The sequence below is a fragment of the Chiloscyllium plagiosum genome, unplaced genomic scaffold (genome assembly GCF_037043375.1).
Source record: "Chiloscyllium plagiosum isolate Xiang-an unplaced genomic scaffold, Cpla_swu_hap1 HiC_scaffold_9, whole genome shotgun sequence".
NCBI classification, from domain to species: Eukaryota; Metazoa; Chordata; class Chondrichthyes; order Orectolobiformes; family Hemiscylliidae; genus Chiloscyllium; species Chiloscyllium plagiosum.
The window spans coordinates 69,522,366-69,537,309 of NW_028270147.1; the positions used below are offsets into that span (position 1 = coordinate 69,522,366).

The 14,944-nt window shown below is 40.2% G+C and overlaps 2 protein-coding genes across 4 annotated transcripts in view; one reads left to right on the forward strand and one right to left on the reverse strand.

The window, feature by feature from the left end:
- abl2 (ABL proto-oncogene 2, non-receptor tyrosine kinase) overlaps positions 1 to 1,992 on the reverse strand; it is a 145,577-nt gene extending 143,585 nt beyond the window's left edge. For both annotated transcript variants that reach the window (XM_043699569.2, XM_043699568.2), the window contains exon 1: positions 1,465 to 1,992. In XM_043699569.2, coding sequence (XP_043555504.1) covers positions 1,465 to 1,636 — 172 coding nt within the window. In that variant the 5' untranslated portion in view covers positions 1,637 to 1,992. The remainder of the gene's footprint in view (positions 1 to 1,464) is intronic.
- A 249-nt stretch (positions 1,993 to 2,241) lies between these two features.
- The window catches only part of soat1 (sterol O-acyltransferase 1), a 105,322-nt gene continuing 92,619 nt past the window's right edge, over positions 2,242 to 14,944 (forward strand). For both annotated transcript variants that reach the window (XM_043699579.2, XM_087990760.1), the window contains exon 1: positions 2,242 to 2,705. In XM_043699579.2, the coding sequence (XP_043555514.1) occupies positions 2,686 to 2,705 (20 nt within the window). In that variant the 5' untranslated portion in view covers positions 2,242 to 2,685. The remainder of the gene's footprint in view (positions 2,706 to 14,944) is intronic.

Here is a 14,944-nt window from a genome sequence, read left to right on the forward strand (position 1 = left end):
CATTTAGCCAAGGCTAATTACAACATTGAAAAAAATATTGGATATCTCAGAGGCTTCCTGAAAATAATAGTTGCTGCAAGGAAAGTGGTCCTGCAAACCACAAACACCCACTGGATAGACTCAGTAAGACCCAGTAACATATAATTTAAGTACATCCACTTGGTCTTCCTCCAGAATCACAATGTCTGAACGCCTTAGCTCAGTTTCTCGGACAAATACAAGAAGCATTGCCCTTTTCAGGCTTCAGATCTATTCTCAGTTCATCACATTCCATAATTTCATTACACTATCAGGTGGATGGTAACTGTTCCACCTCAAAAAGTACTCTCAGCTGCCCACAAATGAACATTCAAAAACATTTACACCATATAAAAACAAAAAAAAAAGGAATGCTCTTATCTCAATAATTCAAGGATGTTAACAAAATCTACAGAACGTGTATTGATTCCACACATTTTCACATCACACAATGTTCCAGAATACACAACCTAAAATTTGGCAGAAAGCCAAAAAAGAAATATTCAAAGGATGGTCATTAGTTTGGTGCAAGAGGTCAATTATAAGGAACATGGAAATGGTGCATACATAAGCCAAATGATAATGCAGTTTTGAATGTAAAGCCAGACAGTTTAGGGAATGACCAGAAAGGATGCAGTGATTATAGTCAGAGACATTCAACAGCTCTGATCTCCAGCATCTGCAGTCCTCACTTTCTTCTAGAGACATTCAACAGGTCAGGGACACAGTGATGGGGCTGGATGCTATAGACAGTGAGCGGACAAATCACACAGAGACTTACAAATAAGGATAACCATTTTAAAATCCAGGTATTCTGTAAGTCTACATTCGAGTAGGTTAGTAAGCACGAAAGAACAGATCAATGAGAATGGGTCCAACATGAGACGTTAGGTAAGAGTAGACTAGAATCGCCAAGTCTAGAAGTAACAGTGGCACATATGAGTTGATTCAGGGCAGAATGCCGCATTGCTAGTGATGGAACTGGGAGGCCTTGGTGATGGCAGGGTGGTGTGCGAATACCACTTTATAATACTGAAAATGTTACAGGGCAATCCGGACTACAATTTAAATCAATTCATTAAACCCTGACTTTCGTTCGGCAGAAAATTACACTGATTTGTAATCGTGCGCGCTTCCCAATAATAAACCCAAGTAAAATCGATGACTACCCAAAAGGTGCGACATGCAGTGTCTCAAATTTGGAAATAAAATCATTCTTTTGGGAACATGCACTGCGCTGATTTGGGATTACTGCTATCACTTAGTGAGGTGAGCTACCGTAATGTTCGTGCGAGATGTTACCGCTTCTCACCAACCGACGAACAGCAAAGAGAGAAAGTCATGGAATTAAAAACAATGGGGAAAGGATTTGTCTGTATTTGTGCTGCAATTAAATGATTGGCTCCCGGTCCCCACATACTTTGTACACACAGCGGCAAGTCTTACCATGGTGACTGAAGATGTTACAGGCGGCTTCATTACTCCTGGCTGCTGTGTCTCGCCTCCTTGCCCCGTGCCCGGGCCTCGAAGTGCCAACCCTCCCCCTGCCGGGCTGGACTGCCTCCCCGACCGCACCAACACCAGCAGCTCCGCCAACGCGGGCCTGCTGCTGCCCCATCCCCGGCCTTTCCAAGAGTGTCCGTCCCGAATCCCGGTCTTTCGGAGCCGTTTCCTTTACATCCTCACCCGCTGCGCTCTCCCACTCCTCGGCAGGTTTATTGTGTCGCTCTGTGCTATACCCGGCGCGGCGCGGCCCGGCCCGGCTTCCTCTCCGCCTGATATAGACTCACAGGTTAGGTTGGGTTAGGGTCGCCACCCGGTCCCCTTCCCTCAGGCTGAGAGGGGTCGGGGTGGGGTGATTCTTGTCTCTTTAAAGCGAAGGCGAAACACCGTCCTTTGCAGATACCGCAGGGGAAAGGGGCGGGCGATCACTCTTCCTCGGCTCTGGTACAGCAGCCGCTCACTTCCCACCAACTCCGCATCCGCCCCCGTCCCGCTGTCCCACTGCAAACGCCTGTGCCCCGAGCCACAACGAGGCGCTCTGTTTCACGGTCCTCCGAGGTGGTCCTCCAAGGCTCTCCTCCGTCATTGGTCTTCCGACATGGTCCTCCAAGACTCTCCTCCATCATTGGCCCTCCGAGATGGTCCTCCAAGTGTCGTCACTGGTCCTCCGAGACTCTCCTCCGTCACTGGTCCTCCGAGATGGTCGTCCAAGACTCTCCCCTGCTGTCGAGCATGGATAGAAGCAGGTGTCAGTGCTTCAATTTGAGTTAATGACAAGAATGGATATTTCTGAATATGAGAGGACTGAATACAGCTCTGAGCTGATAACAACGTCCTGCTGCTAAATCTAAACGATCGAATGGAAGGATGTCGAGTCTGAGAAGGGACACCTCAGCTGAGTTTATCTGGCCTAATTTTTTCACCTGTGGTGAATTTACGGTTAAGAACAGCACATTTTACTTTCAAAAATTTGCAGTACGTCCATCGTAGATGTGACACTTCAATGATAATGAATTATTTCTCGATGAAATGGAAACCTATTTTCCTCTGTCGCATTATTGCGTCTCAAGAATAATTGGACGAACTTTACAAATAATTTTCTGGAATTCCAGTGACGGTTGCTATATCGACAAAAATGTGATGTCTTGAGTATTAACTGGCATCATGGAAAAAGCTGCCAAAAGGTACATTCCACCACGACAGTGTTTTTATTTCTGCTATTCATCCAGAAAACTAAGTGCCTTGAATGATGTGTTGAATGATCTCATTCTTCCATAGGATAAATGTATGAGATAAAATAATAATCAAACCAAGATGCTGAAGATCTGAAATAGGAACAGAAAATACATCTGTGAAGAGAGAACCAGTTAAGATTACAGGTCAACTGTGTTTCTCTCTCCATGAATGTTGCCCAACCTTCTGAGTACACTGAGCATTTACTACTTTTAGGCTGCATTTATTTTCTTAAGAGATATATTAACAAGAATAACATTGTCAAAAATTTACAGAATTGGTGAAATCACCATATCATCATTACTTTAATCAGATTCTGGTTTCAAAATAGTTTTTAGCAATCCAAAAGCAGTAATATTGGGTGTGATTTGCAAGGCGTGATCCCTTTACTTCTCAAAGTCTTTATTCTTCCAGACTCTGTAAGTAGCTGAGATTTACATTATTCTGAATACAATGTTTTTGTAAAAACTGGATGGAAGTTCATGCCTGACAAATTATTACAGTTCATTGGAGGAGGTGACAAGCACGGGATATAAGGGAATGATAGAGCTGATATTTTTGGATTTCTGAATGGCATTCCATAACGTACTGCACATAAGACTACTTATTAAGGTAGGACATTGTGTTGGAGGTAGTATATCAGCAAGTATAGAAGAGAGAGAATGGCATAATGAGATACTTTCAGGATTGCAATCTGTAGCTCATGGAGTGCTGGGTCCACAATTATTTATAACCTACTAATGACTTGAATGAGAGAATTGAACATACTATCAGATGACCCAAAAATAGGCAAATAAACCAGTCTACAGAAGGATATTCATAGAGACAACAAAAACTGCATGTGCTGGAATCCAAGAATATACAGAATAGAGAATGATATAGACAGTTTAAATAGGTGGGCAAAAACATGCCAGATGGAATATAAAGTGGGTAAATATGAAGTTAATGCCAGAGGAAAGATCACAGAAGCGCTTCACAGGAGGCTCCCAAGCACTGAGGATGTCACCTAGACAGGGGACGAAACGTCTGCAACACAAATTCTCAGCTCGGTGAACAGAACCACAACAACAGAAAAGAAGGTTTAAGTATTATTTAAATGGAAAAAATCAGAAGAAAGTTGCATCACAGTGGGATTGGGAGGTCCTTGTACCTTAATCACAAAAAGCTAGCATCCAGTTCAGTGGGTACGAGGGAAGGCAAGTTGACTGTTGGACTTCATTTCAGAGGCAATGGAGTATAAAAATAGAGAAGTCTTGCTAAAATTACACAAGACACTAATCAAACAACAGCTGGAATACTTTGGTCCCCATCTGTAAGAAAAGGTACCTTGACATTGGAGAAAGTCCAGAGAAGTTTCATGAGGTTGATCCTGGATCTGGAGGGATTTCCTTATAAAAGTAGGCTGAATAGGTTGTGTTTTGTAGTGTTGTAGCAATACTATTCAAATTCATGTGGACAAAGAGTGTAGATGTATTTTTCTTCTGGCAAAGATCTTCATTTAATTCAAAGCTGGAGTTGCAGGCTGAGCCAATGCTGAACAACAATAATGTTAACTAGGTTGCATCAGGAAAAGGATCTGGAAATCTTCTAGGGCACACTTGTAACATTTTTACTTGATCTGGGGTCCTTCAGTTATACTCAAATTTGGGCATCATTTTAGTGGAGAAAATTGTGGTTTGAGGAAATAGTGCTAAAGAAAAACTGGAATGCCATGTTGGACAGAAAGATGGAATCAGGTTTAACAATAATTTTCAAAAATGAACTGGGTAAATACTTGGAAAGGTGAAAAAACGTTGTAGGGCTATGGAGAAAAAAAAACAGGAACATGAAACCAACTGGGTGGCTTTTTCAAAGAGCAGACACAGGCCTGATTGGCAAAATGGCATCTTTTGGGATGTTAAGCAGACAGTGAGTTACAAATCTTAAGTAAACTATAGTGTATTCTGTTAAGGTTTTGAATGCTGTGAACAGTCCCTAACAAAAAGAGGTGAGACACTTGAGCACTAGAGACGGTACAAATAAATTTCAACAATCTCAGTTGAGATGCAATGTTGTATAAAGTGGGGCTTTTTAGCCAAGAAAGGAAGTGCCTGAGATAATATTAAATTTAAGTGCATAAGGTAGCTCAGGGAATGGAACAAGTAAAGCTGACGTCATTGGCTAAGCTGAATTCCACACTTTGGAGAAGGGAGAGGAAAACTAAACTAGTAAAAGTTATGATTTGGAGATGCCGGTGTTGGACTGGGGTGTACAAAGTTAAAAATCACACAACACCAGTTTGTAGTCCAACAGGTTTATTTGGAAGCACTAGCTTTCGGAGCGCAGCTCCTTCATCAGGTGGTTGTGGAGTGTAAAATTGTAAGACACAGAATTTATAGCAGAAGTTTATAGTGTGATGTAATTGAAATTATATATTGAAAAAGACCTGGATTGTTTGTTAAGTTTCTCATCCTTTAGAATAAACAGGTTAGTTTCAGTTCTTTCATGTGTAAATTGCAGAACCTTTTTAAAAATGACATTCTCAAAGTCACCCATTGTTACAGGTATGTCATTTAGTTCATTTACAATGAACTTTAACAATTGATGTCATGTTGGCCTAGATAATGCATTCAAGGTGTGAGCTGCCCTGTGTGAGACTGCCTGTGCCACAATGATTTGGAGTTGCCAGTGTTGGACTGGGGTGTACAAAGTTAAAAATCACACAACACCAGGTTATAGTCCAACAGGTTTAATTGGAAGTACACTAGCTCTCAGAGCGTTGCTCCTTCTTCAGGTGATAGTGGAGGACTCAACCCTAAGACACAGAATTTATAGCAAAACTTTACAGTGTAATGTAACTGAAATTATACATTGAAAAATACCTTGATTGTTTGTTGAGTCTTTCATCTGTTTGAATACCATGACAGTTTCACTTCTTTCATGTGTAAATCACAAAACCTTTTTTTAAAACTTGCATTCTCAGGTTAGCTGTAACAATGTGTGATAGTGAGACAATATGTTGAAGGTGTTAGCCCCCTGTGTTCTCTGTCTCTCAAAAGCTAGTGTTTCCAAATAAATCTGTTGGACTATAATCTGGTGTTGTGTGATTTTTAACTTAATGAAAGCTAAATCTGACATCAAGAAATATGCGATGAATACACAATCAGCCCTTCAGCAGATTTACTGGAGAAAGCAAAATCAAGTGCATATTTAAGAAACAAATGGAGTAATTGGAGTGGACCACACTTAGGTTTTATCTGGTGAAATAGTTTAGGTGTGCCATATGAGCTTCATTATTAATTATCTTGTGACACAGACAGGCAACTTTTTTATACTTGAGCAATGCCTTGGAAGAACAACAGCCAAAACTTTCATTTACATGTCATGTACTTGAGCCGTCTTCTCATGTCATAAGGCAGTGTGGTTAAGATAACACCTTGCATTAAATGAACCAATGAAGAAATGAGCCACCTACATATGAACACAGGAGTAAGCCTTTCAGCCCCTCGGGCCCCTTCTTCCATTCAGTGAGATTGAGGTTTATCTATGGCCTAATTGCCCATAGCCCATGTCCCTCTTAATGCCATTGCTTAACAAACAAATTATCTATCTCAGATTTAAAACTAACAACAGACGTAGTATCAACTACTGTTTGTGAAAGAGAGTTCCAAACCTCCTCCATTATTTGTGTGTACAAGTGCTTACCAAAACCTGTCCTGAATGGTCTGACTCTAATTTTTAGACTATGTCCCCAAGTTTTCGATCCCCTAGCAGTGAAATTAGTTTATCTTTTATCTTCTTTGTCTTTTCCTTTTAATACTTTGAAGACTTTGATCAGGTCATCCCATAATCTTCTAAACTTTAGAAAAAAAAGGCCAAATTTGTACAATCTCTCCTCATAACTTAACTCACGAAGTCCAAATGACATTCTTGCAAATCTATGTTGGGCTCCCACCAAGGCAAATATATTTTTTGTGATGGCAATGTATTCTCCTTCATCATTATATAAGTCTTCACTTTTATAATACTCTATACAGCATTTAATTTTACAACTGTTCACTCTTCCATGGGTTGCCCCCATCATCAAGACCTTTCGTCAAAAAAAATCCTTCTTTTACCTCTGTACATTTGTGGAACTCTTTGGTTTGCACTGACCTTTTCATTGGGATCACTACACTGATTAGAGACATGACTGTTTCCCAAGTTTTCACTTAATGCAGCTGAATTGACACACCTGCAGGAAACTCATACTGATGACACCTGCATCTCTTGGAATCATGTGTATCTGTTCGTTAGGTCTCACATGTACAACATACACAGAACTTTTACTAAACTTCAAATTGATCTATTTTGAATTACTCATCTCCATTGTAGATTAGTGAGTAAAATCAGTGTTCAATGAAACCAGGTAATTCCTGCAAAAAAAGCTGCTACTTTGTATAATTGGGCCAGATAGTCTTTCAGAGAACTGGTTCTACAACGTAAGCTCCCCATTTAATGCAATGAAAAGTGAGTTAACTAGGTCTTTTCAATTTCTAACTGTTGATGACATCATATTTTTAATGTATATTTCTTTCTCAATGTTCAAAAGAAACAATGATTTTCTGATTCAGTTAAAATATAGCCAAATCTAAAGATTATGGAAAAGACGCACAAATTGTGGTGTAGGATGGATGTAATCAGAATTACAAGGAGAGGGGTAATATTTACCAGCTTCTATTGTCCACTCAATTGTCATCAGGTGTAATTTTTGTTTTTCTAAATTGGACCCAATGGTCTTAGTGTCATTTTGAATAACACGTGAAAGAAGACATCCTTCAGTATAAGACTAAAGCACGAAAATCTAGAAGGTACAAGATTTTAGTTTCGTGTTTGCAATGAGGTAGAAAAATACTTTCCAAATGTTTCCCATGTAACCCCATATAGAAGTTTTGCTATGACATCTTAGTGAGCATTATAAAGCCAAGCAGCAGGGAGGATATTGGGATTAAAAAAATGAAGCAAAATATTCAATCTTTGGGGATTTGTAACAGATTTCACTGGTGTTTGGTTTCTGATTTTAAAAAAAGCCAAAGGTCAGTCATGCCAACCATAAAATAATTCAAAGATTTAAAGAGTTCCCGGCTGTTAACATTTGGTCAGAGTGTCAAAAGGAAGGCTCACAACGCCAGAATTTTATCTCGCAGCCTATCATGTTGGGAATTTCTGACTTGGCATATCCCAATAGAGAAGCAGCTGGAGTCACGCTATTGACATCAGTACTTCAGGTCTAAAGAGGGGACAAGTCAGTCAGGATTCTTGAAGTGGTTTGCTGAAGCAGTGACAATTTGCTTAAACTTAGATCCAAAAACAGATTTATTTAGTGCTTAGACTGAGCGCTTAGCTGCGTTAGTAATATATCAGTTTGTTTTTGTAGACGTAGACTTTCTTAGCAGTTGAGCAAAATCAGTGAATCAGCGATTAGTGTCTGAGCCAGTGAAGCTCTTCTATGATCATTTGGACTAAAATCTTGTTTCTACTAAAGATTCCGAAAAATAGAGAGGTAAAACAAGATCGTGTTTGCCTGTGATCCATACTTGATTTTCAATTGGACATGGTACATGAGTGACAATCAGTGCATTTAAAACCATAAATTGGCAACATCTTATGAAGACATCGTGAGAAATTTCAAGAAAGACAAAAAAAACTTCCAGTTTGTAAGTTAAGCAGAAGTTAAAATTAGCGTATTTAAAATGCCTAAGAATCTACACATACAACAAAAATATGCTCAATTCATAAAACAAAGAAATGCAGATGCTGGAAATTGCTGGGAACCTCGGCAGGTCTGGCAGCATCTGCGGAGAGAAAGCAGAGTCAACGTTTTGGGTCTAGTGACTCTTCAAAACGAATTACTTAAATCATGTTCACTTCAGACCATTTCTAGCGCCATTCAATTTGGCAGAACTTTCATAGAATCTCCACAGGTAGAAAGAGGACATTTGGCCCATCAAGTCCACACCAAACCTCTGAAAGGTATATCTTTCCCTGTAACCTTGCATTTACCATGGCTAATCAATCTAGCCTGGACACTACAAGGCAATTTAGCATGGCTAATCCACTCACCTACACATTTTTGAATTGTGGGAGGAAACCAGAACATTTCAGTTGAAGTCCATGCAGACACTGTGAACATGCAAACTCCACACAGACAATCACCCAAGGCTGGAATTGAACCAGAGTACTTGGCACTGTAAAGCTGCAGTGCTAACCACTGTGTCACCATGCTGCTCCTTTCAGAGGAGAAATATTAAAATGGGAGTTCTGAATGACAGAAAAGAAATGTGAATTTGACTCCGATCAAATATAGAAAGAGAATTAAAAAAAAATAAATGTTGGATTAAGAATAAATGAAAAAGGACAGGGAAAGGAAGGATATACCAAGTTTTGAAATCAAAGGAGAATTTGCTCTCAGCAAGATTGAGAATCACCAATTTGAATTGGTTCCTTTCTGGACTAGAGAGATTAATTGGCCTTGTATCAACAACTACCATGCCGTTAAAAGAATATCTACATAAGTTCAAGCCCAAAAGTTCTTTGGTGTGTCCAATGGGCAATTAATGCAGGAATCCAATCTAAAAAATGTTTAACAGTAATAAGATGGTCAAACCGCTGTCTCTAAGAAGCAAATCAAGCATAAGTTTGTGGAGATTTGCAATGGATTGCATAACTCTTCAGCAGTGGATCTGCTGCTTAAATTGTGCATGAATAAAAGTAAGTTAGAGATAATGATGGAATCCAAGGTAGACAGGCAGAAGGCTAGAAGCAAGCCAGGCAGCATCAGGAGGTGGAGAAGTCGATGTTTCGGGTGTAACCATTCTTCAGGACTGGCTCTAGTGAATGTCATGCTACTTTGAAGAGTAAAGAAGTAATCGAGGATCCAGATCATTATTCATCAACATAGACAGTCTAGTCATTATCTTTGTTATTGATGGGAATCTAATGTGTGCAAATTGCCGTGTTTCCTACATCACAACAATTACTCAACCTCAAAAGTGCACCATTGGCTGTGGAGTGCTTATAGACTAGTGGTGTTGGTAGAAAGCATGATATAAATCCTGATTTTTCTTTCTTTAATAATTAATTTATTTCTGAAGTGTAATTATTTGTAAAACAAACAGCATCCATTCTTTATTGGTGATAACTCACCGAAAGCAATGTGATGAATGACCAGGCAGCATTCTGTTGGTGCTGATTGTGGGAGGGCAAAACTCCCCAGGTCCCTACCATCAACTGTATAAGTCGAATCCTGGTTTGCCTTACCTAAATGGAATACCTCACATTTTATCTGAATTAAACTCCATCTACCACTCCTTCAGCCATTGATCCACCTGATCAAAGTCCCATTGTACTCTGAGGTAAACTTCTTCGCTTCCACTACACCATTTATTTTGGTGTCATCTGCAAATTTACTAATCCTACCTCCGATATTCACATCCAACTCATTTTATGGAAAGCAGAGGTCCAGCAAATATCTGTGAAACGGAAACAAAGACAGAAATTTATGGAGAATTCACCAGATCTGGTAGCATCCATGGAGAGAAAGCAGAGTTAACATTTTGGATCCAGTGACCCTTCGGACCCTGCTGAGTTTCTCTAGCAATTTCTGTATTTGTTTCAGATTTCTAGCATCTGCAGTTCTTTGGTTTATTTTATTTGTGAAACACTTCTACCTTCTACCAGTCTGAATAACTATGTTTTATTCCCAAATTAATTACTGTCCTGAACTCAGGTGGTAATCCATTTTGCCACTTCTCCAACTCCACATTCTCTGGCTAAGCTGCATGTAAATTATACTTACTGCATTACCACTGTCTCGACTGTTAACTCATTAAAACAGAAGATAAGGTCAGTCAAACAAGATTTTCACTATTGAAATCCATGCTGATATTTCCAGTTTAGGTGCTCTTCTTTAGAGGGGTGCTATTATTTTTGCATAACTGATGTTATATTGATTTGTCTATAACTCGCTGGACACGTTCTATTTCCCACATCTTAAATGTCAGAATTGCATTAGATATCTAACAGATTTTGTATACTATTCCTTAATGCCTCTGTTGGCTCTTCTGATTGTTTAAAAATACATGGATGCTATTCACCCAGACCAGAGGCCACATCTTTGGAGACTGATTAGTATGTCCTTTTATTATTCTAGAATGACATGGCTCATTGTTCACACCATGTGTACTATGTTAGTGTTCTCCAGGGTTGGGTCGCAAATATACTGGTGTTGTTTACAAACATTATCCACACAGACTTATGATGAATAACGCAAGATTTTTTTTCACATCTGCAGTGCAGGTTAGACCATCCTAAATCATTACATTTGATTCTTAATTAGAAAAGGAAAAAGGACAGAAGCTGGTGAAGTTGTCCATTAACCACTTAGGCAAAGTAAATTTATCAACAACAATTTGCATCCATTGCAGCAGACCCAGAATTGTAACAGTCACTGGAAGTTAGATTGGATTACATTACAGTGTGGAAACAGGCCCTTCAGCCCAACAAATCCACACCGACCTGCCGAAGCGCAACCCACCCATACCCCTACATTTACCCCTTATCTAACACTACGGGCAATTTAGCATGGCCAATTCACCTGAACTGCACATCTTTGGACTGTGGGAGGAAACCGGAGCACCCGGAGGAAATCCACGCAGACACGGGGAGAACGTGCAAACTCCACACAGTCAGTCGCCTGGGGCAGGAATTGAACCCAGGTCTCAGGCGCTGTGAGGTAGCAGTGCTAACCACTGTGCCACCGTGCCGCCCAGATATTAGTGAAATATAATGATAACTATGAATAAAAAGTACAATGTATATGCTGAACAGAGCATCAGTTTCAAATATAAAGGTAGTAAAGAGATACTGCAGTGAGGATCAGGAGTCTGGCATACAACACCATTATATAAGATGATATTATATAATGTATGTTATATAATCATAATATGCATCATTTAGATGGAGGTCAGAGGCTACTAAACGATTTAAAAAGGGTCTTTTAATTATTCATGTTTGAATAATTTATATATCATGTTGCATTACTACATCGCATTCATATCTATTATATAATACTTTAATAGTTGAAAAATGTAGTGCTGGAAAAACACAGCAGGCCAGGCAGCATCCGAGGAGCAGGAGAATCGACGTTTTGGGCATAAACCCTTCTTCAGCTCATTCCTGAAGAAGGGCTTATGCCCGAAACGTCGATTCTCCTGCTCCTCGGATGCTGCCTGGCCTGCTGTGTTTTTCCAGCACCATATTTTTCAACTCTGGTACTCCAGCATCTGCAGTCCTCACTTTCTCCTATAATATTATAATAGGCAAAATGCATTGGATGTCTAAAAGAATCAGTATGTCTCCAGCAGAGTTTGGAGGGCGAATGTAACAAAAAGAGTATCATAATAACTAACTGGCTTCATCAACTATATTATGAATTTGGTATATATTCAAGCATAAGTTGAAAAGTTTGAAATTTGTGTCTGACTGAACTAGATAAAGTAGGCATTTGGTGTGCATAAATGGATGAAGCTTAACCATCCATGGCATTAGTGTGGAAACAGGTCCTTCAGCCCAACCAGTCCACACCGACCCTCCAAAGAGTAACCCACCCAGGCTTCAATTCTGACTAATGCACCTAACACAACGGGCAATTTAGCATGGGCAATTCACCTGACATGCACATCTTTGGATTGTGGGAGGAAACTGGAGTTTCCGGAGGAAACCCACGCAGACACGGGGAGAATGTGCAAACTACACACAAACAGTCACCCGAGGCTGCAATCGAACCTGGGACCCTGGTGCTGTGAGGCAGCAGTGCTAGGCACCGTGCCGCCCTATGCAGAAATATATCTAGTTAAGTTAATTTAACAATACACTATTAGAAAGATCAATCTGCAACAGTAATAGATCTCCTTCTACAAATCATATTGATCCACTTTCAGAAAATTGGGGCAGCATGGTGGCTCAGTGGTTAGCACTACTATCTCACAGCGCCAGGGACCTGGGTTCAATTCCAGCCTGGGGCACCTGTCTGTGTGGAGTTTGCACATTGACTATGTGCATTTCCTCCGGGTGCTCTGGTTTCCTCCCACAGTCTAAAGATGTGCAGGTTAAGTAAATTGGCCATGCTAAATTGCCCATAGTGTTCAGGGATGTGTAGGTTAAGGTGCATTAGTCAGAGGTAAACGTAGGGGAACGGGTCTGGGTGGGTTATTCTTCGGATGGTTCGTGTGGACTTGTTGGGCCGAAGGGTGTTTCCACATAGTTAGGATTCACAGTTAGGTTTACACTTACTTTTCAGAGGAGAATTCACCCCGATCAGCTTTCTCTTCAACAGATCAGTCAAAGCATCATTCACAAGGTGGTTGTCTTCTGCCTAGCCTCTCCTCATTAGATTTCCCTTCATCTTGAGACTGTGGCTGCTCAGGCTTTCTGCCAACCCATCTGATACTATGCTTTATCCAGATTATTCTTTCGTTGTCTGAAGGCTGGGCTGACATATTGGAGGCGATGATGAATTTTGCTCTCTGCCTACATTCATTGAGAAAATAGTCCACATTATCCTGGATTCTACTGTGGATCTCAATAGATGGTGGAAGTCTTTTGCTGTGGGAGTTGATTGGAACTTTAATTTTCTGAGTGAAAGGCCCAATTTCTCATATGTGAAGGCAGCAATTCCCAAAATGGGGATTGGAACTCCATTTGGAGTAACAAGCTAAAATGTAGTCACAAATTCTGAAGAAATAAAGACAGCCATGGAGCTCTGTTCAATTATAAAGCTGTTCGCCTGCACCATTGGGCCCTCCTCTCACAGCTTGACATCCACCCACTATCCACAGAGAGGTTTTAACAATTTTGAAATCTCAAAATGAAATCAGATTGGGAATAAGTTTGGGAATCACTATGGTATGGAGAAGGAGTCAGAAATGACCTGCAGCTCATTTTCACAGTGAGGGCGCACATAAGTAATGTTTGTGTCTTGAAATTCAATTGATTTTGGATTGAAGGTAATGTAGCGTGAATAGTTTCCTATCAATTCTGTAAATATATAGTTTCTGCATACAGTTAACCTTAATGATTGCACCTCTTGTGACAAGTGGTGCCAACGTTCAACCCATTGGGCTTCGCTTTGCGCCAGATTTCTGTTTTACTCATTGGTGTACTTGCCTTTGTGCCCAACTATTCTCCATCTGACGACATGATGTGGAGGTGTCAGTGTTGGACTGGTGTGAACAAGTTTGAAAATCACACAACACCAGGCTATTGTACAACAGGTTTGTTTGGAGGTACTAGCTTTTAGAGCACTGCTCCTTCGTCAGATAGCTAGTGGGACAGGATACATCGGACACAGAATTTATAAGTAAAAGATCAAAGTGTCCTGTCTTTTACTTTTGATCTGGTGTTATGAGATTTTCAACTTTGTCCATCTGACATAGTCATTCTTTGGTTTAGAGTCATCAATAGAGTCATCGAGGTCCACAGCACAGAAGAAGCCCTTTAGTTCATCGAGTCTGCATCAGTCGAAAACAACCACCTATTTTCATCCCATTTTCCAGCACTTGGCCCGTATCCTTGTGTGTATGTCTTGGCATCACAAGTATACAGTGCAATACTTCTTAAATGTTATTAGGGTTTCTGACTGTATCATCCTTACAGCCAGTTAGTTCCAGATTCCCATCATCCTTTGGGTGAAAAACATTTTCCTCATATCCCTCTAAACCTCCGGACCCATACCTTAATTCTATGCTCATTTATCATAGATCCATCCACCAAAGGCATAAGTTCCTTTCTGTCTAACTTGTCTAGGCTCCTTATGATTTTATGCATTTTAATCATGTCCTCCCCCCATCTACACCAAGGAAAACAACACCAGTCTATCTAATCTCTCTTCATCACTAAAACTCTCCACTCCAGGCAACATCCTGGTAAATCTCTTCCGCACCCTGTCCAGAGCAATCACATCCCTTCTATATTTGCTTTGGCATCTGGTCAGTTAACATGGTTTCTTCTCTTGAGCCTGAGTTGCTGATCTATTTACTTATTGCCTACTGTCTTTCTAATGCTCTTTTAACTTGCATTTTGTTTATTTAGATGTATCGTTCCAGATTATCTTTGTGCTGGTGCCCAGTGTATTGAAGCCAAGGCTATTTTGGTACGAGTCATTGAGTACAAG